Source organism: Pseudonaja textilis, chromosome 3 (assembly GCF_049901715.1).
Source record: "Pseudonaja textilis isolate UNSWEBS1 chromosome 3, rPseTex1.2, whole genome shotgun sequence".
NCBI classification, from domain to species: domain Eukaryota; kingdom Metazoa; phylum Chordata; class Lepidosauria; order Squamata; family Elapidae; genus Pseudonaja; species Pseudonaja textilis.
In genome coordinates this window covers 25939209-25960003 of record NC_141992.1, presented here as the reverse complement: position 1 = coordinate 25960003, position 20795 = coordinate 25939209, and the positions used below count along the sequence as shown (strand labels likewise).

Genomic DNA, 20795 nt, shown 5'->3' with positions numbered 1-20795 from the left:
AAGTATACAGGATTTAATTTAAAATGCTCCCAGTAATCTAAAGGGAGCATGTAATAAGAGAAAAATGAATATGTATTTTAAATTGTGATCTTTTTCTGGAAACAATAGTAGTAAATAGTAGTTAATCACATAATGCAAAAGGAGAAGGCTTAGCTACCACTTTGAAAGAAGAAAGGAAGTTTCAAAATAATGCAGACAGGATGAACAGTGGGTTGAAATGGACAATGGGAGAAATGGGGAGTTTATATTAGGGAACATAAAAATAATAAAATAAACAAAAACAAAATATACACAAACAAACAAACAAATAAATAAATAAATTTAAAACAAGGTTGCACATTTTAGTATTATATATTATTTTTTGTTGTGCAAGTACACTGGGTGCTTTTGTACCAGAGACAAATTCCTAACTACACTTGGCCAAAGAAAGTTGTATTCTTTAAAAAAAAGGGGGCGGGAAAGAGTTGATAGTAGGAAAACAGTCCTAAATTCTTTGAATAGATCTGGATGTTCCAATAGAGTAGAAGTTTAATGTAAGCGAATTCTCACAGTTCTGTCAGTAATCATGATAACACTCCGAAAACAGAACTGAATGGGATCAGCATTGATGTTGCAGGAAAAGCCGGCAAAAGGAAGATCAGAGGAGTATTGGATGTGGCCAGGAGCAGCAAAAAAAAAAAAAAAAAAAACCTCCCAGAGAACTCTTATAGGAGAAGCAGTTTCAGCAATGATTTGAAATGTCCCTCCTATCTTAAGTCCCCCCCTCCTTTCTTCCTCTGAATATGTGATCCAGAGCAGTGTATTTGTTGATTGCTCTGGCTTCCTGGTGCACGCAAACACATGCTACTGCAGGAGGAGGGTGTGTGTGTTTGTGTGTGTGTGTGTAGGAGAGCAGAAACTGACATAGCATCTTACTTTGTTACCCAGAAGAAAATACAGATGTATCCTGTGGCTACTGTTGGTTAAATTGGGAAGAATTCCAAAAGCTATGCTCTGCATGCTTCCCTACTTTGTTTAGAGTTGAAACTGAAATCTAAATCAAAGTTAAAATGTCTCCCTTGGTTCTCATCCGAGAAAGTAGCAGTGAAAGAGGCAAGCTGACAGCACATTTACTGCTGGCTAGTGTAGTCTCCTAACAGGCATGGTTGGTGGCAGTGCCTTGGAGTGCCGAATAATCCTCCGACCATTGTTATGCAGATTGCTGGGCAGAAGAATTGCCACCTGGATTTCTAAGAATCTCACATCTTAAAAGGGAGTCCCCCACACTAAAAAAAAGTAAGGGGGAGAGGAAATGATTTTGCGGTTCTTTTACCCAGTTTTATTCTGAATACCCTTAATTTTGCTTCTTTTGATGCTGCTGCCCTTCCTTCTCCTTCCCTCTCTTCCTTCTCCTCTACCATTTAGCATTGAATAGCATTTTATTTAGCATTCTATCTTTGAATAGAATTGAGTTCTATTCCTGCTTTCCCAACTCCAAAATGAACAAAACTTCAACAGTTCAGTAAAATGAAAATATCCCTCCCTCCAAATATTTACAGACTGATATTGTTCAAGCAAAGAATTACAAGGTAGGTGCATAAATTCTTTGAACAGAATTTGTGCTTCTTTGGAATTAAAAAAAACCTGTGTTACAGTATTTGGGGATAAATGTCAGTGTTATAGTAAGATGCACATAAATACAGAAACCATATCTACTAAACTAGGAGCTGATAGACTTCCTGTGGTATTGACCTTTAATAACTATTCCTACATTTACTTATATCCTGTCTTTATTATTTTTATAAATAATTTAAGCTGCAAGGTAACTCCTTTTATTTTCCGCACAACTCAACCCTGAAAAGTAAGTTTGGCTGAGAAAAAGTGACTGACCCCAAACCTCTGGCCTGTTTTGTTGCCTAAGCTGGGACTTGAACACACAAACTCCAGGTTTCTAGGCAGGTACCTTAACTAGTAAGCCAAAGTGACTCTCTAATGCAGGGCTGAAACTCACAGTGTCATGTTATCACGTGACGTATCGTGACTCTCCCCCCCTTTGCTAAATCTCAGAGTGAACGTGGCCAGCATGTGACTCATCTGGCCCGCAGGTTGTGAGTTTGACACCCTTGCTCTAATGTAATCTTCTCAAAGCTCTGGTACTCCAGTTGTACTCGACCTCAACTAGTCATTCTTAATCAATAATTTAGTCAAAATAACTTTGAGCAAGTAACTGCTTAGTAAGATAGAACTCCCACAACTATATGAGGAAAAGGAGTATCAACTAACTCAGTTGAAAGATTGAGCTTCTTTCATTATTAACTGCCGTTTCACACTCTAAACTAATTGAATCTCGTCCTGAACATTGTTTCAGGGCTTCATCACTTTGCAGTACGCTGTTTACAGTTTGCATCTTGTAGACTGAAAGAGAATTTATGAGCGTGAAATAAGATAACTGAGATTCCTCTGCTGACTCTTTGTTTAGTCCCTGCAGTAAAGCAGTGTTATGTTCCATAATTGTGCAGCAAGGAAGAAAGGATTAGTAAAGCGTTGGGAGTAACTACACCTTCCTTATCTCCTGTTCTGTGCATTTTACAAATGAGTTTCAAACTAATTAAAAGAGGACAAATGTTTTTTAAGGTAATTAAAATTTTGTTATTTGTTGAGTTGTGGCCAAAAATTTCTACCTTTCAAGGATCAGGGGACAAAATCTTCACAAACTAATTTTGAACCCACTGACCATATTCTCTGTTCAAATCATCTCAACCCTCACCTGCCATATTTTGCACATTAAAAAGCCCTATGTAAATTTTTCAATTGTGGCATGTGAAAAAAGAGATTTAAAATAGACTGCATTTCCTCTAAAACTGAAAAATAAAGAAATAAATTTTTGGTTTTTCTATTTTTGCAATCTTTTCTATTATTGTGTGCGTGTATGTATGTATGCACTTAAAATATTTACATTTACACATTGTGACAAGTCACATTTCAAATAATTTTAGAATTTTCTCAGTTTCTGTACTTTTGACACGTTCAACGCTCTTTTAGATATTTCAGAAGACCCTATTTTGTAGAGAAAATACATAATCGTAATTTTATTGCAGCATGTTTTTTAAAGAAAAATTTTTAGAGTGTCCTTTCAGAATTTGAAATGGTGGGTAGATGTAGGTAAATAATTTGGATATGATACATATTTAATAAATTATTATCACATAACATGAAATCACAGCTGCCAGTTCTTTAGCTGGTTCTGGGCTTCACTTGAATTGAATTCTTCTCAAGAACCTAGGACGTTGTAGTGTAGCAGCATAGTATATGTGCATAGTCTGGCAGTATGGCCTTCTATAATTAATATATGGTAATATGGAAATTTTTATCAATTGAATGGAATTTTTTAAGTGTTCAAAGTTCTTCAGTATGGCATCCAGTGTGCAGTAACCATAGAGACCACCATTGCCTGCATAATCTTTCAATTTCTACTTTCAGATCTTAATACTTTATGATCACTGTCTTCTATTCTACTATCCCCTGGTATTGCAACATCAATTATTTACTCTTCTTTTCAACCAGAGTCAAATCTGGTGTATTATGCACCAAGACTTTTATCAATTTGTATTTGGAAATCAGACAATATTTTAACCTGATCATTTTTACTACATTTTCAACTACATATGTTCTCACCAATTTTTTATTACTGGCACATATTTTTTTATATTCCAGTGCGGGTGTCAGCAACCCACGGCTCTGGAGCTGCATACGGCTCTTAGGGCCCTCTGCTGTGGCTCCCTGTTGGGTGATCCCACCAATGGCTGGCCACGCCTTTTGCCCCTCCCAGTCACTCCTCACCTGGCCTGAGAAGGTAAAACACAAAAAACAGAAATGAGGGTGAAGGGGAGAGAGAGAGACAGAGAGACCCATTTTCCACAGAAAACACCGGGAGCCACAAAACCTGGGTAGGAATGGTGGTGATGGTGACATGTGACTGGGTGGGAGTGATGTTGAATTGGCTACGCCCATCCAGGTTTTGAGGCTCCCAGTGTTTTCTGTGGGAAACTGGTCCGAATGGCTCTTTGAGTGTTTAAGGTTGCAGACCCCTGATCCAGTGTATCATCTTGGTAATTGTATTATGTTTATATTTAGTTTGTGTGATCTTCTTGCATTAGCTAAATATATGATTAATGTTTTTTCTGCTGCTTTTTTGTTGCACAATTTTCACTTTAAATCAATTCTGGCTTTGATCAGATTGGTTCAGAAAGCTTGCTTTTGAGCAGCCATCACCAAACCTGTTGTACCGGTGGAATCCCGCCCCTGGATTTATCTCAGTTAAAGGCTCAAGTAAATGGAGTTTGGAAGGAAGAGAAAAAGATGTTGGCAGTAGTGCTTATGTATTGATGCTAGTTATCATTTTGTTATGACTGCCTGTATATAAGAAGACTCACAGCAATTGGTACCCTCTTCACAAAAATATCATGTTTAGGAGAGATGGAGAAACCCAGTATTGTGGTTTTAGGAATAAACAGTCTTCCATTTCCCAGGCACATAGAGCTCAGTAATTATATCTTCTTCACATAAGAGAGACATAACTGATTTTATAGCTGAAATCCAAAATACTTTATTTACAGCACAGATGCTCACTTTCTGCTATGAAATGTAGAGAGGAAGTTTGAACCACACATGTGGTAGCAAGCAGAGCCCTAGACAGTTTAGTCTTCCACAGACGCACAGTTCAGAGAAGTGTCTGATTTTCTTCCACATCTATGTGCAGAAGCTACTTTGAGAACCAGATGGGAAAAAAGAGCATTGTTATCAGATAGGAATCCTTCCCCGCGTCCTTAGTCCATCTTTTCTTCAAGATAGTCTGACTTTATTTTGTCATATTACCTTCTACATTGGAGATATTTTGGAACAAGTTTAATTACTTGTATTTGGCTTCTAAATCTTAATTAATTTCCACATATGTTGGGGAGAATCCAATTGGGGTGAATCCTGAGTTCAGAAGCTGAAAATTGTAAACTCAACAAGTCTGGTGAAAAAACTGGTGATTTCATGGGCACATTTATCTCTTAGTAATAATATGAAAGTGATTTATCATCCTCTTATATGAGATGTTTTCTGTTGGTTTTCCATCCAAGTAATAACCACATCAACTCTGCTTAACTTTTCAAGATTAGCCAGGGGTGATTAGGTACCACCGCTTAGTTAGGTATACTGATGAAAAGGACTAAAAAATCTGGATTGGATCAATCTGTTTTTAAGAAATCAAAGAAAACTCTCATACTATAGACTACAAAATAAATACTGTGGTATACTCTTTTCTTTCAGGAAAACAAGTTATATTTATGCTCACATTCTCTATAACATACTAAAAAGAAGCACTAAACAAAAATTTTAAGTTATTTAATACACTAAATTAAACTGAATGTGTTGGTGTATTCTTATTTATAAACTATAGGGTTCTACAATAAAATATTTCAACAAAAGGTACATGAGCTTAGTTCAAAGGTTTCCGTAGAGTGCTTGGGAATCCTTTAAAGCTATGTATGCAAAACTCTTAAAATATACATGAAATACCATCAACCAGTTTCTGACAAGTGAAAACAAGAGCTAAGTTTACCCTTCACTTATTTCTGATCAGTCTCTTGACTGTTGTTGTTGGGTCAGTAAGAAGCTTCATATACTGAATGTTTTCTGGCTTTACCTGTTACCTTTAATTCTACAATGTAAGTAGTCCAGTGATTTCTTATAGAGAATCCTGACCTTCTGTCAAGTGTCTCAGATGGGATTGGTCAAGCTGGAGTGCTTTAATAAACCTACAAGGACCTAGCCCAATATTGGAATGTAATTGACCTACGGCAACTTCCTGCAGATTTCCTTTGGAGCCTGCAAGAAGGTGTAATGGCATCTCCTACTTTGCCCCTCAACAACCACAACCACACCAAGTGGTTGGGCTGAAAAAAGTGATTGGCCTAAAGTCACCCAATGAGCTTCTATGTCTCAGAATAGACTTGAACCTGTGTTTGCCTGGTGCCAGTCTGGCACCTTCATCACTCCATGATTCTGTCTGTATTCATGAAGAAAGACTACACTTCCAAGATAAATTATTGGCCTGGAAGAGATAGCAAGGAATGAGAATTTTCTTCTCAATCACCAGAAGCAAGCTAGATTGCTTCTTAATTATTTCCTCTTGGTTAGATGGAGCCCATGGGACTTTGAGAAATCAATCCTGAAATTTTGAATTCCAATGAAATGTATAATGAAAATGTATTCATTCCAATGTATATAAAGGGAGGGGGGGGATATAAAGTCTTGAAACCTAACAAAGTATAAGATTATTCTTAATCTGTATTCAACCTTGAAGGCAAATACCAAGGAGGAGTCACTGAGTTTCTGCATACTGAATATTTTTGAATGGTCATTGAAAACAAGCAAAAGAAAAATGTTAGCTCAAGGAGATAAGAAAAACCAGTCGGATTAGAATAGAAAAAAGTGGTGCTTCTTAATACAGGCAGTCTTCAACCTACAAAAGTTCATTTAGTGACCATTCGAAGTTATAATAGCCCTGAAAAAAATCACTGATCACCATTTTTCACACTTATAACCATTTCAGCAGCTCCACAACCAATGTCATCAAAATTCAGACACTTGGCAATTGATTCATAGTTACTACAGTTGCAATGTCTTGGCGTCATCACCTTTTGCGACCTACCACTTACAAGCAAAGCCAATGGGCAAGGCAGATTCACTTAACAACCATGCTACTAACTTAACCACTGTAGTGATTCACTTAATAACTGTGGCAAGAAAGGTCATAAAATGCCTCACTTAGCAACAGAAATGTTTGGCTCAATTGCAGTCGTAAGTTGAGTACTTCCTGTATTCAGTTCTTGAGTTTCACTGTCCAGAAAAGATCAGTTTTCTAAGTTGTTCCAGAGCAAATGGCCAAGGTGTAAAGGTTCATTACAATCCAGGAGATGGAGAATCTATAGAAGAGTGAACATACGGCAGGGCTAAGGGAAGTTTCCTCTTTAGGAAGGGAAAAGGTGGTTAGCTTCTTCCATAGCAGGAAAGGACACTATGTTGTGTCTTTCATCAGCTTTCTTTCCTGACTTTCACATTTTTCTGATACTACCCCTCAACTTTCATTAAGCTTTATCATGCTGGATATAAATAAATCTAGAATTAATTTGAGTTAATCTTGTTCACTGTGCTGAATGTAAATGCATGGAGTTGTTTCATGGAGTAATAAAATAGAGGCCTCCATATTGGAATTTGGGATAGGAAGCCAAGGAGGACTTCATCTCCAGGCTAGAAATTGCATAGCCTATGTATGTGAGTTTTAATTACTTAAATATGTAGATGTTCATTTAGTCTTAATTAAAAAAAATACAATCAACCATATCCATTGTGAGCAAAAGTGCTAACTTGCATTTCTTCATTGAACTTGCATTTGTTCATATAGCAAACAGAGAAACCCAGCTTTGAGTTCTATGTTACTTTCATAAAACTAACCCCCCCACCCCCAGTAGTTTTGTGCCTAGAGCAGGGATTCTGGGAGTTGAAGTCCACAAGTCTCAAAGTTGCCAGGCTTGGAGACCCCTGGCCTAGGGGACAAAACTTACTTTTTTTTTTCTAGTGAAGATATTCTTTGCTATCAGTTTGGGATTTGCCACAGTGACCTCTAGTGGTCCCAGGACTGTTGATGTACATTTTTTTTTCTTGCTAGCCTTTTCCTACAAGTGCTGGGTCTGCTTTGTTTTCAAATCAACATGAAAGCCAGCTGGATGACTTTGGGTCAGTCACTGCCTCTCAGCCCCTGAGAGGCAGTGCTCACAGTGCTGTTTAGAGTGAATCTACTTGGAGCGAATTATAATTCAGATACTAATTTCATGATCGATTTTAGATTCAAGATAGGACCCTCTGTAGACTATATATTTTCAGTATATGAATATATGTTGAATTGCATCAGCGCTGTAATTATGGCCTAGTTAACTAATTGTTTTTGGCCAAAATTGTTTACAGCTCATTCTTCTGGAGTATTCTGCTTTTTCTTACCCAGTGATATTTATCTGTGATGACTTAACATCTGTATACTTTGCTATGTCAGAAATTAAACATATCTTAGAAATTTTTGTTTGCAAATCCTAATGCAAAAAGCTAATGCAATCCTAAATTGTATTAACAGAGGGATACAATCAAGATCAAGTGAGGTACTAATACCACTCTATAAAGCCTTAGTAAGACCACACCTAGAGTACTGCATATAGTTTTGGTCACCACAGTATAAAAAAGATGTTGGAACTCTAGAAAATGTACAGAGAAGAGCAACCAGGATGATTAGAGGACTGGAGACTAAAAGATATGAAGAACGGTTGCAGGAACTGGCATGGCTAGTCTAGTGAAGAGAAGGACCAGCGGAGACATGATAACAGTATTCCAGGGGCTGCTACAGAGAGGAAGGGTTCAAGTTATTTTCTAAAGCACCTGTAGGTCAGACAAGGAACAATGGATGGAAACTGATCAAGGAGAGATTCAACCTGGAAATAAGGAGAAACTTTCTGACAGTGAACAGCTTGCCCTCAAGTTGTGGGAGCGCTTGAGACTTTCAAGAAGAGATTGGACTCTCATCTGTCAGCAATGGTGTAGAGTCTCCTGCTTGGGCAGGGGTTGGACTAGATGACCTATAAAGTCCCTTCCAACTCTGATTATCTGTTACCTGTTAAATCCCTCCTTGATTATGTACTGTCAACTCATTGAGCCTTAGTTGTCACATAGATAGATTTTCTCCCATCACAAGCCATGCCTATCTTGGTCTTCCAAAGGTATACCCATATCCACTGTAGCTGAGTTCATCTACCTTGCTTTTGGTCATCTTCTTCCCTTTCCTTTTACCTTTCCCAGATTAGAGCCTTCTCCAGAGATCAAGATCTTTGCTTAATGTGTACAAAGTAGGATAATTTAGCCCTGGTCATATGAGCCTTGAGTGGCAACTCTTAAGTTGATTTGGTGAACAATCCATTTGATTGTTTATTTGGCTGTCGGCAGAATTCTCAGGAGTTTTCTCCAACAGCAGAGTTCAAAAGAGTTAATAATCTTCTTATTCTGCTTCTTTAACGAGCATTAAGAGTGTCATGCAAGTCCTTACTACTAACCCAAAGTTCATAAAGAATTAAACTTCTTAAATGTTGGTCTTAGAACTCAAATGTTTATGAATCTGGGATTTTACTTGAAATGCTTTAATTGAAAAGCAGCATCTAATACACATATATTTCAAAGAGTAAGGGTTAATTTAGGCAGGGATCTCTCATCCAGCAAGGAAAAATTTCCAGTACCTGTTGGTTTAGAAGTTAAGCAACAGTAAACTTAATATTGCAAATAGAAGACCATGTTTTGTAACTGCATGGTACTGTCAGATAACATTGTTTATCAGTGTTTATCAAGATTTTGACTGCAAAGTACGTTTGTTCTTAATTTTGTTCTAATACAACCCCCTTTCCTCCTATTATTCTTTTAACAGTTGATATTCGAGAAATCCAAGAAATTCGTCAGGGAAAGAACTCCAGGGATTTTGACCGATACCAGGAAGATTCTTGTTTCCGTCCAGAACCATCTCACTGCTTTGTCATCCTTTATGGCATGGAATTCAGACTGAAAACACTCAGTTTGCAAGGTTAGATGTCTTTTACTTTGTCACTGACATGAAACTACAATCCAATTTTTATTGTAGCTTTTTGAACACCAGCTATTCATCTACTTTTTTTTTTTTTAGCAAGACTTGGCTTAGAATAGTAGAGAGGAACAAATGAGCAAAAATGACTATGATTGCTAGCAGCTGCTAGAACTGATAGCCATTACTTAAACCAGAGTCTTTGAGCACATGGACATTCTTGTTTAAGACTGTGGCTAGCCATGTTGCAAGTGTTGGCTTACTCTCCCATGGCTTCAAAAACTAAAAAGAGTCTTAAATGTTGTTTTCCCCTCTCCAAATTCTAGAAAGTTCACAGGTATGTTCCTGTATACCTTCTAAAATTTGAAATGGGGGAGTGGATCTTGTATGAAGTACTTTCTGAGGTAAACTAATGGGGAGATAAAGAAAAATCCCATTGCTCAATACTGACCGTGTTTTGCTCACTTCCCTTTGTTGATGGTAATTCTTCAAAAGGCATGAATCATAGGGCAGGATTCTGGATTTGTGCAGAATCTTGTGTGCTCAGACTAGAATAGTGAATGTGGCATGAAGCAATTAAGCAAACACATTATTATATGCCATATTCTGAATAAGAGTAATCAATCTGCATCATTATGCTAAGATAGCTGTTTGAAGTGGCTGATAGACATATCTTTAAATGATTGTTAGCCTTTCACAACATGGCACTAACCTGTTTGCTGACATTCAGCTATGGTAAAGTAAGTTTTGGCATCACATCTGTGACCTGAAAAAAAGATCTAACTTGAATTCCCTGTAGATCTTTCTTGTTTGCTATGCAGGATTTGCCCCAAAAGATAAAAAACATGTTTCTTCCTTACTTAACAAGCATAATGAATTGAATGCTAAACGTTGAAATGAAGTGATTGTTCCTCCTTAAAGACTGGTTTTATGGCTATTATAATTTGTAAATATCAAAATTGATGGGGTTAGTTTCCGTCTATTGGAAACCAGCTGCAAAGTGACTTCCTTCTTGGATATAGGGGTCAGCGGCTGTGTCATGTCTTGACAGGCTCAGTTTGTTCTTTATTTTCACAGCCACTTCCGAAGATGAAGTCAACATGTGGATCAAAGGGTTGAACTGGCTTGTGGCAGATACCCTAAAAGCTGCTACTCCATTGCAAATTGAAAGGTAAAACAAAAAAATTGGAACAGAAGGACCATTTCAAGCAAGGGGCATATTATATATAGGTTTCACTGCCTCTCCTTCATTGCCAGCATTTTTCTATATGTACTTAAGATTATGTGTATTAAACCTATGCTTCCTTTCATAACAGTTCAAATTTACTTAATCTCAGGATTTGGGGGATTCTTAAAGAGGAAGATTTTATAATTCACTGACATTTGTTGTTGTTGTTCGTCACAAAGTCTTGTCCGACCCATCGCGATCCCATGGACAACATTCCTCCAGGCCTTCTTGTCCCCTACCATTCCCCAAAGCCCATTTAAGCTCACGCCGACTGCTTCAGTGACTCCATCCACCCACCTCATTCTCTGTCATCCCCTCCTTGTTTTGCTCTCAATCGTTCCCATAATTAGGCTCTTCTCCAGTGAATCTCTGACATATTTACAAAATTTCAATGTTTACTTTTAGGTGGCTTCGGAAACAGTTCTACTATGTCGACCGCAACAGAGAGGATCGGTAAATAAAAAGTTACTGTTGTATATTATGAAATGTGATGTATTTGAGTAACCAAGAGGTCATACAAGTCTAAAAATTAGTTTTCTGTTTAATGTTTATTAATCGAAAAATGAATTTGGATGATTGGTAAATTAATAATTAATTAAATTTCTTTAACTGTAACTCTGAGGTATTCCATAATTTGATGCAAAGATGACTTCTTGACATCCATATATTAGGATGAATATTTGGACAACAACAGTGAATACTGGAGACTTGATATCTCTCTCTCTCCCTCTGTCTCAGAAGGTGAAGGCAATTTGAAAGAGATCTGTTAATTCCAATTGAATTTTAAAAGTGCATTTAACTAGAAGCAACAACAAAACAAAACATTTGCAAACCATGAGAAACAAAATCCCTTGTCTTTTTCATAAAAACAAATCTCAATTTCCAAACTGGAAATCTTATTAAGGAAGTTCAGGAGATTCAGAAACACAGGCTTGTGGGCCAGAATTTCTCTTCAGGTTCTTCCATAATAAATCCTTATATTTCTGTTTAGGGTTTTCTAAATGTAACAAGTCTTTTGATGACTAGCAAATCTAGATCCTGGAGAACCATTCATTATGGGGAATAACAACCTCTGTTGTGTTTGCATGATACATTCACCTCCTAATGCATATTGACTGAATATATATTAACTACTAAACAATCTTTGAAAAAGTAAAAGGAAGGAACTTAAACCTGGATTATTTGATTTAAGTTAAAACATATATATTGTTATCTCTTCCAACCCTGAATGAATTTGTCTGACGAGGTTTTAAGGATTTATTTATAGATAATAGATGGGATATGGGAAGAAGAGATCATTTATTATATTTTAACAGAGAGGGAAAGAGAAAGAAAGAGTTGATGTGATGAAATGATGTAGGGATTAGAGTAGTAAAATTCTAGATTATTATCTGCACCAGGGAAGTGCATGGAGTTACTATACAGTAACCCATAATGCAGCATAGCTCTTAAACAGGAAAGACTAGCAGATTGCTAGCAATAAAATTTAGCATTCACCCTTTCCTTCCTTTGGACTAAACCACAGTCATTTTCCATCATTATTGGTCTTTTGCTATAAGAAATTACATTGGGGAGTATTGAGAACATTCATCAAGATGAATGCTTAATATCTCACAGGGCAGTAGTGAAATCCAGCAACTGATAAGTATTTCTCATATGTTCTAAGCTCCAAGATCGATTGTAGAACATGTGGCTGTGTATCTGACAGATTGATTCATAAAAATTAAAAAGAGAGAATTCTGAGAAATGCAATATATTCCTGGAGCATGATATGCCGGGAACTGGTTTTTGATTATGAGTCATTAGGTCATAATCTAAGCTCTTAGACAGCTTTTCCAAGATGATACATCCCCAGTCAGCTCTTCAGGCCTTTCAGTGGTATACCTGTCATTGCTACAATTCTCTTTCCTTCCAAGTTTCATAGTATGATAAATAGTTAAAACTCAGAAGATTCTGAGATGGAGAAATTTGCTTAAAGTGGCGTTAGGTGAAGGCCGGCCTCAAGGGAAGCCTAGCAATTAGATACCTCTGGCTGGAATAGCCAAGGAACATTCAAGAAACTTGAAAACGGCAAAAAATGAGGGGCTGGATCTAGGACCTCCTTCCAACTCTAGAGTGCTCAGTTCACCTTGTACTATTTTGTGGTTTTTAATTTCTAATGATTTCCCGCCCTGACAAGAGACAAAGTGAGAGAAATGTATAAAGAAATGATTTTCCCCTTTGTCACGACAAGTATAGATACTTTTAATAACTTATCTCTTTTAAAAAGCAACAAATTCTGCCATGATCACATTCAGCAGAGTTATCTTCAGTTCCCCATTTCTTCCCCGGAAGTCCCTGATAATCAAATAACCTTATCAATTAACAATTGCAATGTGTTAAAAATGCATTGGATTCATTGAGAATTTCTGAGATAACTCAAGCATTTTGCTGTATATCAGTTCGACAATCTTTGTGAAGAGAAACGTTTCTTAAAAAATCATAATGTTTAAACATTTATTTGACAATAGAACAGCTATATCTAGTATACATGTGTTTCCAAGGTCATCAAACTAATGAGAGAATTTTTCTTGAGAAGGCAGCTACAGTAAAATCTGCTGTCCAGTTAAAATTTATGATTCAAAGTATCCCTCAGAACAGATTAGAATGGCTCAATTTGATAATGTGTTTTTGCTTAAGTGAAATGCTGCCTGTTGGCGTCAGTCTCTCTTTGCTTCCAGCCAAAGTGGGGAGGGAGAAATTGTGTCCCAGGAATCAGATTAACTATTCATGCATATTTGACAATGGGTTACTAAAGCTTCCTTTCTATATTAAACCTGCATACCAGGCATCTTTAAGAAATACTGAAGATTGTGACTTATCAAATATTTGTATTACAGATATTAAGGCGAGAGCAATAGTTATTCTCAAGCTGTTCTTCAATACAAGCATAGCAGCTGAGAGTTGGCAATCTTAAGAATGATGTCCTTATCATTAGCTGAAGTATTATCATTAATATTTCCCTATAAGTTGAACAGACTACTTTTGGCATCTTTGTGTTGGAGCAGTGTCTAAATCATTTCCAATGATATTTAGCACTTGCTAATTTGTAAAATGTTGGAAAACAAAACTGGTTCAGTGACATCTGCCAGCTGGATAACCTCGGGCCAGTCATTCTCTTTCAGCCCAACTCGCCTCACAGGGTCGTTGTTGTGGGAAAATAGGAAGAAGGAGTATTACATTCAGTGCCTTGAACTGTTTATAAAAATAATAAAGATAGGAAATAAATAAAATAAATATTGTAGAGGTAGAATGCCTTTGCGGGCTGAGGGGCCTTGGTTGGCATTTAAGTGGCTTTGTGGACTGCCCACTCCAGAAGTTTTATGGGGCAGAACCAAAAGAGTATGATGGAAAGAATTTCCATTTTTTACTGGAATCATTAAATACTAAACTGTGTGTGTGTGTGTGTGTGTGTGTGTATGCATGTGTGCAAATATGTATAAAACAGAGAAGATACTTTTTCTCACCCACTGAGATCTGGAAGTCATAAATGGGTTGTAGCCGAGTTCCATTTCCTGACCTAATGACTGAGCTAATCATTGGACTGTAAGGTTATATGCCTGCAACTTGTATTTCTCAGGAGTTCAGCTGAAGCGGGGAAGGGTTTTCCCTCTCCCTAAGTGGATTAATTCCAGCTATCTTGTTTTGCTCTGGATAGAGTTTTATAGTCTCTGTTCCTGGGTGGAGAAGACCAGCATTTCTTGGATGCCAGGAATAAGTTATTTTCCAACAGTTCATCATCTGCAATAGATTTACTTGGATTTCACCAGTCATTGGTTGACTGACAAATTGCAATATATTATAAGAACTCAGCAGCAGACCTGCTCTGTGGAAAAGAAGAATCCAACAAGCAAGTGGTTCAGTACAGAATAGCACCACAGTCTGAGGCCTTCTGGTGTTCTCAATCCAGAAAAAAGTCATGCACCCCTGCTTCCATTGTTTCATAGTCACTACAATATTTGGTTGTGGTTATGGAAGCACACATGAAACCTGCAGTTTTTTCAGAAGAATGGTTTTGATTATTGTATTCCAGTATAATAGATGAATTGAACTGATGATCAGAACATAAAAAAGATGGGGTTGTATGTTGGGTAGGAGTGATACTATTGTTATTGGATCTCAACCAAACAATTGTGCCATTTATTTTTAAAAAATATTTATTTATTCAATATTTATAAAATTAAAAACATATACATTTTACAGCATTATTTGAGCAATAGATACACTCGTACTTTCTTTCTGATAGCATGTTTATACATTGTCATAATAACTCCTTTGTCCTTTTATGCTCTCTATATACATACATATAATTTATTTACAATTGTTTACACGTCACCCTTATTTTCCAAATGTTACCAAGTCATCAGATATCACCTTTTCTTTAGCCAGTCATACCAGAAATCCCATGTTTTGTAATATTCACTGTCTTGATTATCTTTTAGCAATTTGGTTAATGTATCCATCTCTGCACATTCATGTATTTTATTAATTATCATGTTTTCTCTAGGGCTCGTAGCCAATTTCCAATTCTGAGCAAAACTTATTCTAGCTGCAGTTATAATATGCAGGATCAAGTATTGGTACCTCTTTTCCATATTTGATTCTAAGGTGCTTAGTAGAAAAAGTAGTAGTTTGAATTTTTGTGCAATTTAATTTTCAAGGAGCCTCTTATACATTGCTTCCATAAAAGTGGGTAGAGTCAGCAAGGCATGGTTTCAATCTAACAGGTTTCAAATCACAGATTTTTGAATAAATATGTTAAATTACTGTTAGACTGTATTCCTGCCACAAAAACTCAGTGATTCTAGACTAATTGAAGATATTTTGTCTCACATTGTTGATGACTGTCTGGGCTTGCTTGATGACCCCTCATGAATAAACATTGCAATTTAAGGGTACGTTAAGTGCTGCAAACTGCAAGGGAAGATCAATCATAGAAGATAACTGGTTTTCAGGGAAGTCTCTCCATTGTTAATGATTTTCGCATTGCTAAACATAGATTGAACTTCAGAAGATCTTCAGCCCAATTGAAATCCAGAAACATACCCTTTCTTGAAAAAATTAAACAATTTATTACAGTACAGTGGTGATGATTATGATGATAATGATATCATTCATTCAGTTGTGTCTGACTCTTGGCAATTCCATAGGCCAAGTCTCTTTTCATCTTCTGATCTTGCGCTGTTACTTTGAGATTTTTTATGCTCTGGCTGATATCAAGCTTTGATAGTGTCCAGCCATCATGTTTTTGACTTTTCTAGCACTACAGCTCAAATGAGTTGATTTTCTTTCTGTCTTGCTTTTTTAAGGTCCATACAGTATAGTACATTTATGTTATTTGAAGGAGACCCATTTCTCAAGTAATGTATGAATTTGAAAGAAAGCAAACCTGATTTTCTACAGTTATTGAGGAAAAAGAAGGAAAAATCATGCTTATTTTGAAATAATTTGAATTATTTGGAAAAGAACCACAACTATTATAGTGACTATTTCCTTTCAAATAATACAATCTGAGACTGCTGGTTTTAATAACTACTCCAATATTTGTAATTTTGGAAATACTTCAAGATAATCTCTTCTATTTGTCCAAGGATTGCTAATAGTTTTATCCCATTATTTTTTTCCATTCACAGATTAGCTTGAAGTGTTTTTGTCCATTTTTAAGGAAGAAATCATACGATTTTGGAAAACTTAAGTGTAATCAATTTAAATCTGACAGAACACCAGAAAACTGAAAGGAAGCTTATAAAAAAATCCAGTTTCCTTAGTGATCCCACAAAGCCAGAATCTATGGGAGAATATCAGGCAAAGTTAGGAACTCTTGCCTTACAAGAGGCCAACATTGGCTACTCTTAACCATTCTGAACTGTGTCAGGAGGCTGACAGGTGCAGCATTTGAGTGGTGGGGTGTAGGCAATGCTTTTATCCTTTCATAATAATGCTTGTTTTAGGTCTTTCAAGCAATTTTGAGAATTTTATGAGTTGGTAATGCGTAAATACAGAAATATGCCCCCATTCATTTTTTTTCCCTACCCCGCTAATCTAGGATTTCTGCAAAAGACCTAAAAAATATGCTATCTCAGGTCAACTACCGCGTCCCCAACATGAGATTTCTAAGAGAGAGATTATCAGTAAGTATTTTTTTTTTGTTCCTGTTTATATGTACAGAGTTTTGAGACTCATTGATTAAAGTTGCAGCTTTACATACTATTGTACGATTTTTCTATTTCTTTTTTTTGTGTGTCTGTCATCAAGTCATCGTTGATGCCTGGTGACTCCCTGGACTAGTTTTCTTGGCAAATTTCAGAAAAGGTTTGCCGTTGCCTGCTTTCTAGGGCTAATAATGTATGACTGGCCCAAGATCACCAGCTGGAATGATGCCTAAAGTGGGATTAGAACTTCTGAATGTCACATTTGTATTTAAGATTGGTGCATCCTATGAATTTACCCAGCTATTGAGATTGGTCTTGTCCTACTCTGACTAAGAACTTCATTGTTACTGAGAGTTTGAACCTGGAACCTTCTGCATTTATTTATTTGTCTGTTAGATTTATAGCCTATCTTTCCTTGAAGACTCAGGCTGGGGTACAAAGTGCTTTCTCCTCTCATTTATCTCACAATTAACCATATGAAGTAGGTATTGCTGAAAATACAACTGGCCCCTAAATACCTGTAGACTTCCTTGGCCAAGAGGGGGTTTGAATTTGAGCTTCCTTGGTGATAATCCTTAAATAGTACCTTAAATACTGTTTCTTCTTTTTGCTACTAAATAAACCAGTATTTCCCAATCTGGAATTCTTCCCATGTATGTTATTCTGAAACCCCAAATTTCTGATCCCACATGGCCAAAGCAAGTTAAGGATGATTGGGAAAAGATGGTAAGAGACCTTGAAAATGCATCTCTGCTTTGTACATTTAAGATGCATTACTAAAACACAAAAGTTCTTCCCTTCCCTTCTTTTATAAAATGGTACAAGAAAAAAGCAGTGTGTGCTTTATTTTCCACACATGAGATAATTAATCACTCATGTATGACAGAATAGTAGCATATTTTACTATTTTATTTGCTTGTTTTCTCTTTATTATCAGGATGTGGAACAGAGAAATGGGGACATCACTTACGGACAATTTGTTCAACTGTACCAGAGCTTGATGTACAATGCACAGAAAGGAGTAAGATGCTTCTGATCTTAATTCTGATTTTTTTAAAAAAGAACTAATAATGTGTTAATCCACAGTCATTATTTTTGTCTTTCAGCAATGTTTTGTTAGAGGTGGGTACTGTTGTGTACATTCACTCACATTTTCATGCACATATGCAAAAATCCATATATGCAAATTGATGATAGTACATTAGGAGTCCCTGAAGGGTCCTTTCAAGATCTTTGTAAACTATACAGTGGAAAATGGCTTTATTATTTCTGTGAGAAGCAGCATTGCAGTTCCTCTATTGACATTTGAAGTAGGATGCTTAAATTTAGTAAGCACAATGACTGAATTTTGTTTCTTCTATCTAGATAGCTGTTCCATTCTTAGAAAGGTAAACTACTTTATTTCCTACTGGGGCTGGGATGGAAATGAAAATGGTTTATAACTATGAGAATATGCTGATAATTAATAATTAGTTAATTAGTCAAAACACAGATTATGCATTCATAGTGTTCTGTTCTCTACTTCAGTGTACAATATGGTGTGGTTGTATATTGTTGTATTGATCTGTTTTGGAAATACTATAAAATCTCAAATTCTGGGACAAGAATTTGGTGCCAGTGGTTACAGAATTATGTCTGATAACAAAATGCAACATTTATGCAGATTAATTTGCTTTTTTACCAATTGCTGTGATAACAAAGTTCAGTTTTTCTTCAATATTCTTGAAGTTCTGTGCTCTTTTTAATCAACTTTGCATTTGAAGTCTGTTATTTATTGCTATCAAATGTGTGTCTGATACTGTCTGACAGCAATCCGTTATATTGATATGTTCTTTGTCCCAATTTTCCCTGAAAGGGTTAGTGTAAAGGAATGAACTCTATCAATAGCCAAGCTTTATCTAATACTTTCACTGCCATATTAATTTTGGCATTGGCATTGTTTCAATATGATGCTAATTCATAATATGATTTATTTTTGGCATAATTTCTTGTGCGAGTCCACCATTACATTTTCATGTTATGTATGAGAGTTATATGTAAACAGTCTCTATATATTTAAGCTTGTCTGATTTTTGAGAAGTGACAGCTGCCTTCTAACCAAGCTGTCTTATCTGTCTTATCTTGCACTTCATCGTAATGCAGTGGGGAGAGATCTGAATACAACAGAATTTCTCTGTCAGAGTTCCAGACATTTTTGCTAGAATATCAAATGGTAAGTTCATATCATAGAAGGAACACACACACACACACACACATAACTAATGTTAAGAAAGAGTAAGAACCAAAATTTGATGCAATGTGAATATGCCTTTCTTAGCAATCACTAAGTTTGCCATTGCCTTTTTCGAGTGTTGCTCAAGTACTCTGGTAGTCTGAATGAAGATATGAAGTGGGACACTATTCTCTAATAGAGAATTTCTGTACTCCGATATATTGATTAGATTTTCCTTTATAAATGTTTAAAAAGGTCTTAAAGAGAAGGTCTTTAATATAGGAAACAAATTTCAATATTTCAGAGAAAGCTATTGTATATAGGTAATTTGAACAATCTGAGGGGATGAGAGTTTGTATAATGCATTGCATAAATACTTGGAGCTGGTAAGCACTCACTTTGAATCTTAATCTGGCATTATGCCATTTAGGCAGAGGCACTTCTTTATTTGTTTTTTTTTATATCAAGTTTTGTCTCACGTTCTTCACGTTTTTCTTAAGTTTCAAAGTTTATCATCCTAAGCATGTGATACATGCAAGTTAAATTTAAAAAGAAGTATTTTTCCAGGCTATCCACAGAGCTTTATAGCTAAGGAAGTATTAAAATCTAAATGACTTAGACAAAGGGATTGACGTGACACTCATCAAATTTGAGGATGACCTAAAGCTTTTGGATATGTTGCAGGTGGATAAACTTCAAAAGACAGGTTCAGGATCCTAAAGATTTGATAATGAGCCCTAGGCAACAATGTGGAGTCTAGTGACAAGAAATGTTAGGTTCCCCACTTAAGTAAGGGGAAAACAATAACTGCAGAGGTACAAGGTAGATTGTACTTCGTTTCAGTTGTATGACTGACGTAAAAGATCTTGCTTTCCTGATAGTCTAAAGATGGAGCCTGAGCTAGCCATGTGCTTACATTGTCAAAAGAGGCATTATAACCTTGGACTATTGTAGTAACAGTATGAGTGACCTTGGGAGACACAAGGACAAGGAGAACAGCCACAGAACTATGGGATAAGATAAGAGGTAGCTCAGTCTGCAGCAGAAATAGGGGAAAATCAGAAGATGTTTCTAATTTTGTGGGCTGTAAAGGCAGTGAGGGAGAAAAGTACTTTCAGACTAGCCAGGTTGATATTAGACATGCAAAATAGTTCGAATAGAATGCATGTCTGAATGAACTAATTGTACTTTATTTCAAGGTTACATTAATAGAATCTTGCAAAATACTGTATGTTTCTTTCATGTGATCTTTTACAACCCAAGATACTAAACAGGGACACTTCTGAGATACTTGCCATGCCCCAGTTCCTGCTGTGGGCTAAGCTGCCTCTTATTCAGCCAGGGGCCATGGCTTTTACCACATCTCTCAAAAATCACAACAACCATAACAACTGCATAAATAGAATAGAATAGAATAGAATAGAATAGAATAGAATAGAATAGAATAGAATAGAATACTTTATTGGCCAAGTGTGATTGGACACACAAGGAATTTGTCTTGGTGTAAATACTCTCAGTATACATAAA

The 20795-nt window shown here is 36.4% G+C and overlaps 1 protein-coding gene across 1 annotated transcript in view; it reads left to right on the top strand.

Moving 5' to 3' along the window:
* The window catches only part of PLCG1 (phospholipase C gamma 1), a 99695-nt gene that overhangs the window by 34991 nt on the left and 43909 nt on the right, over nucleotides 1-20795 (top strand). Inside the window, exons 2-8 of the mRNA XM_026697580.2 lie at nucleotides 9488-9640; nucleotides 10715-10808; nucleotides 11271-11318; nucleotides 16951-17035; nucleotides 17994-18077; nucleotides 18422-18444; nucleotides 19199-19268. Of these exons, the coding sequence (XP_026553365.2) occupies nucleotides 9488-9640; nucleotides 10715-10808; nucleotides 11271-11318; nucleotides 16951-17035; nucleotides 17994-18077; nucleotides 18422-18444; nucleotides 19199-19268 (557 nt within the window). The remainder of the gene's footprint in view (nucleotides 1-9487; nucleotides 9641-10714; nucleotides 10809-11270; nucleotides 11319-16950; nucleotides 17036-17993; nucleotides 18078-18421; nucleotides 18445-19198; nucleotides 19269-20795) is intronic.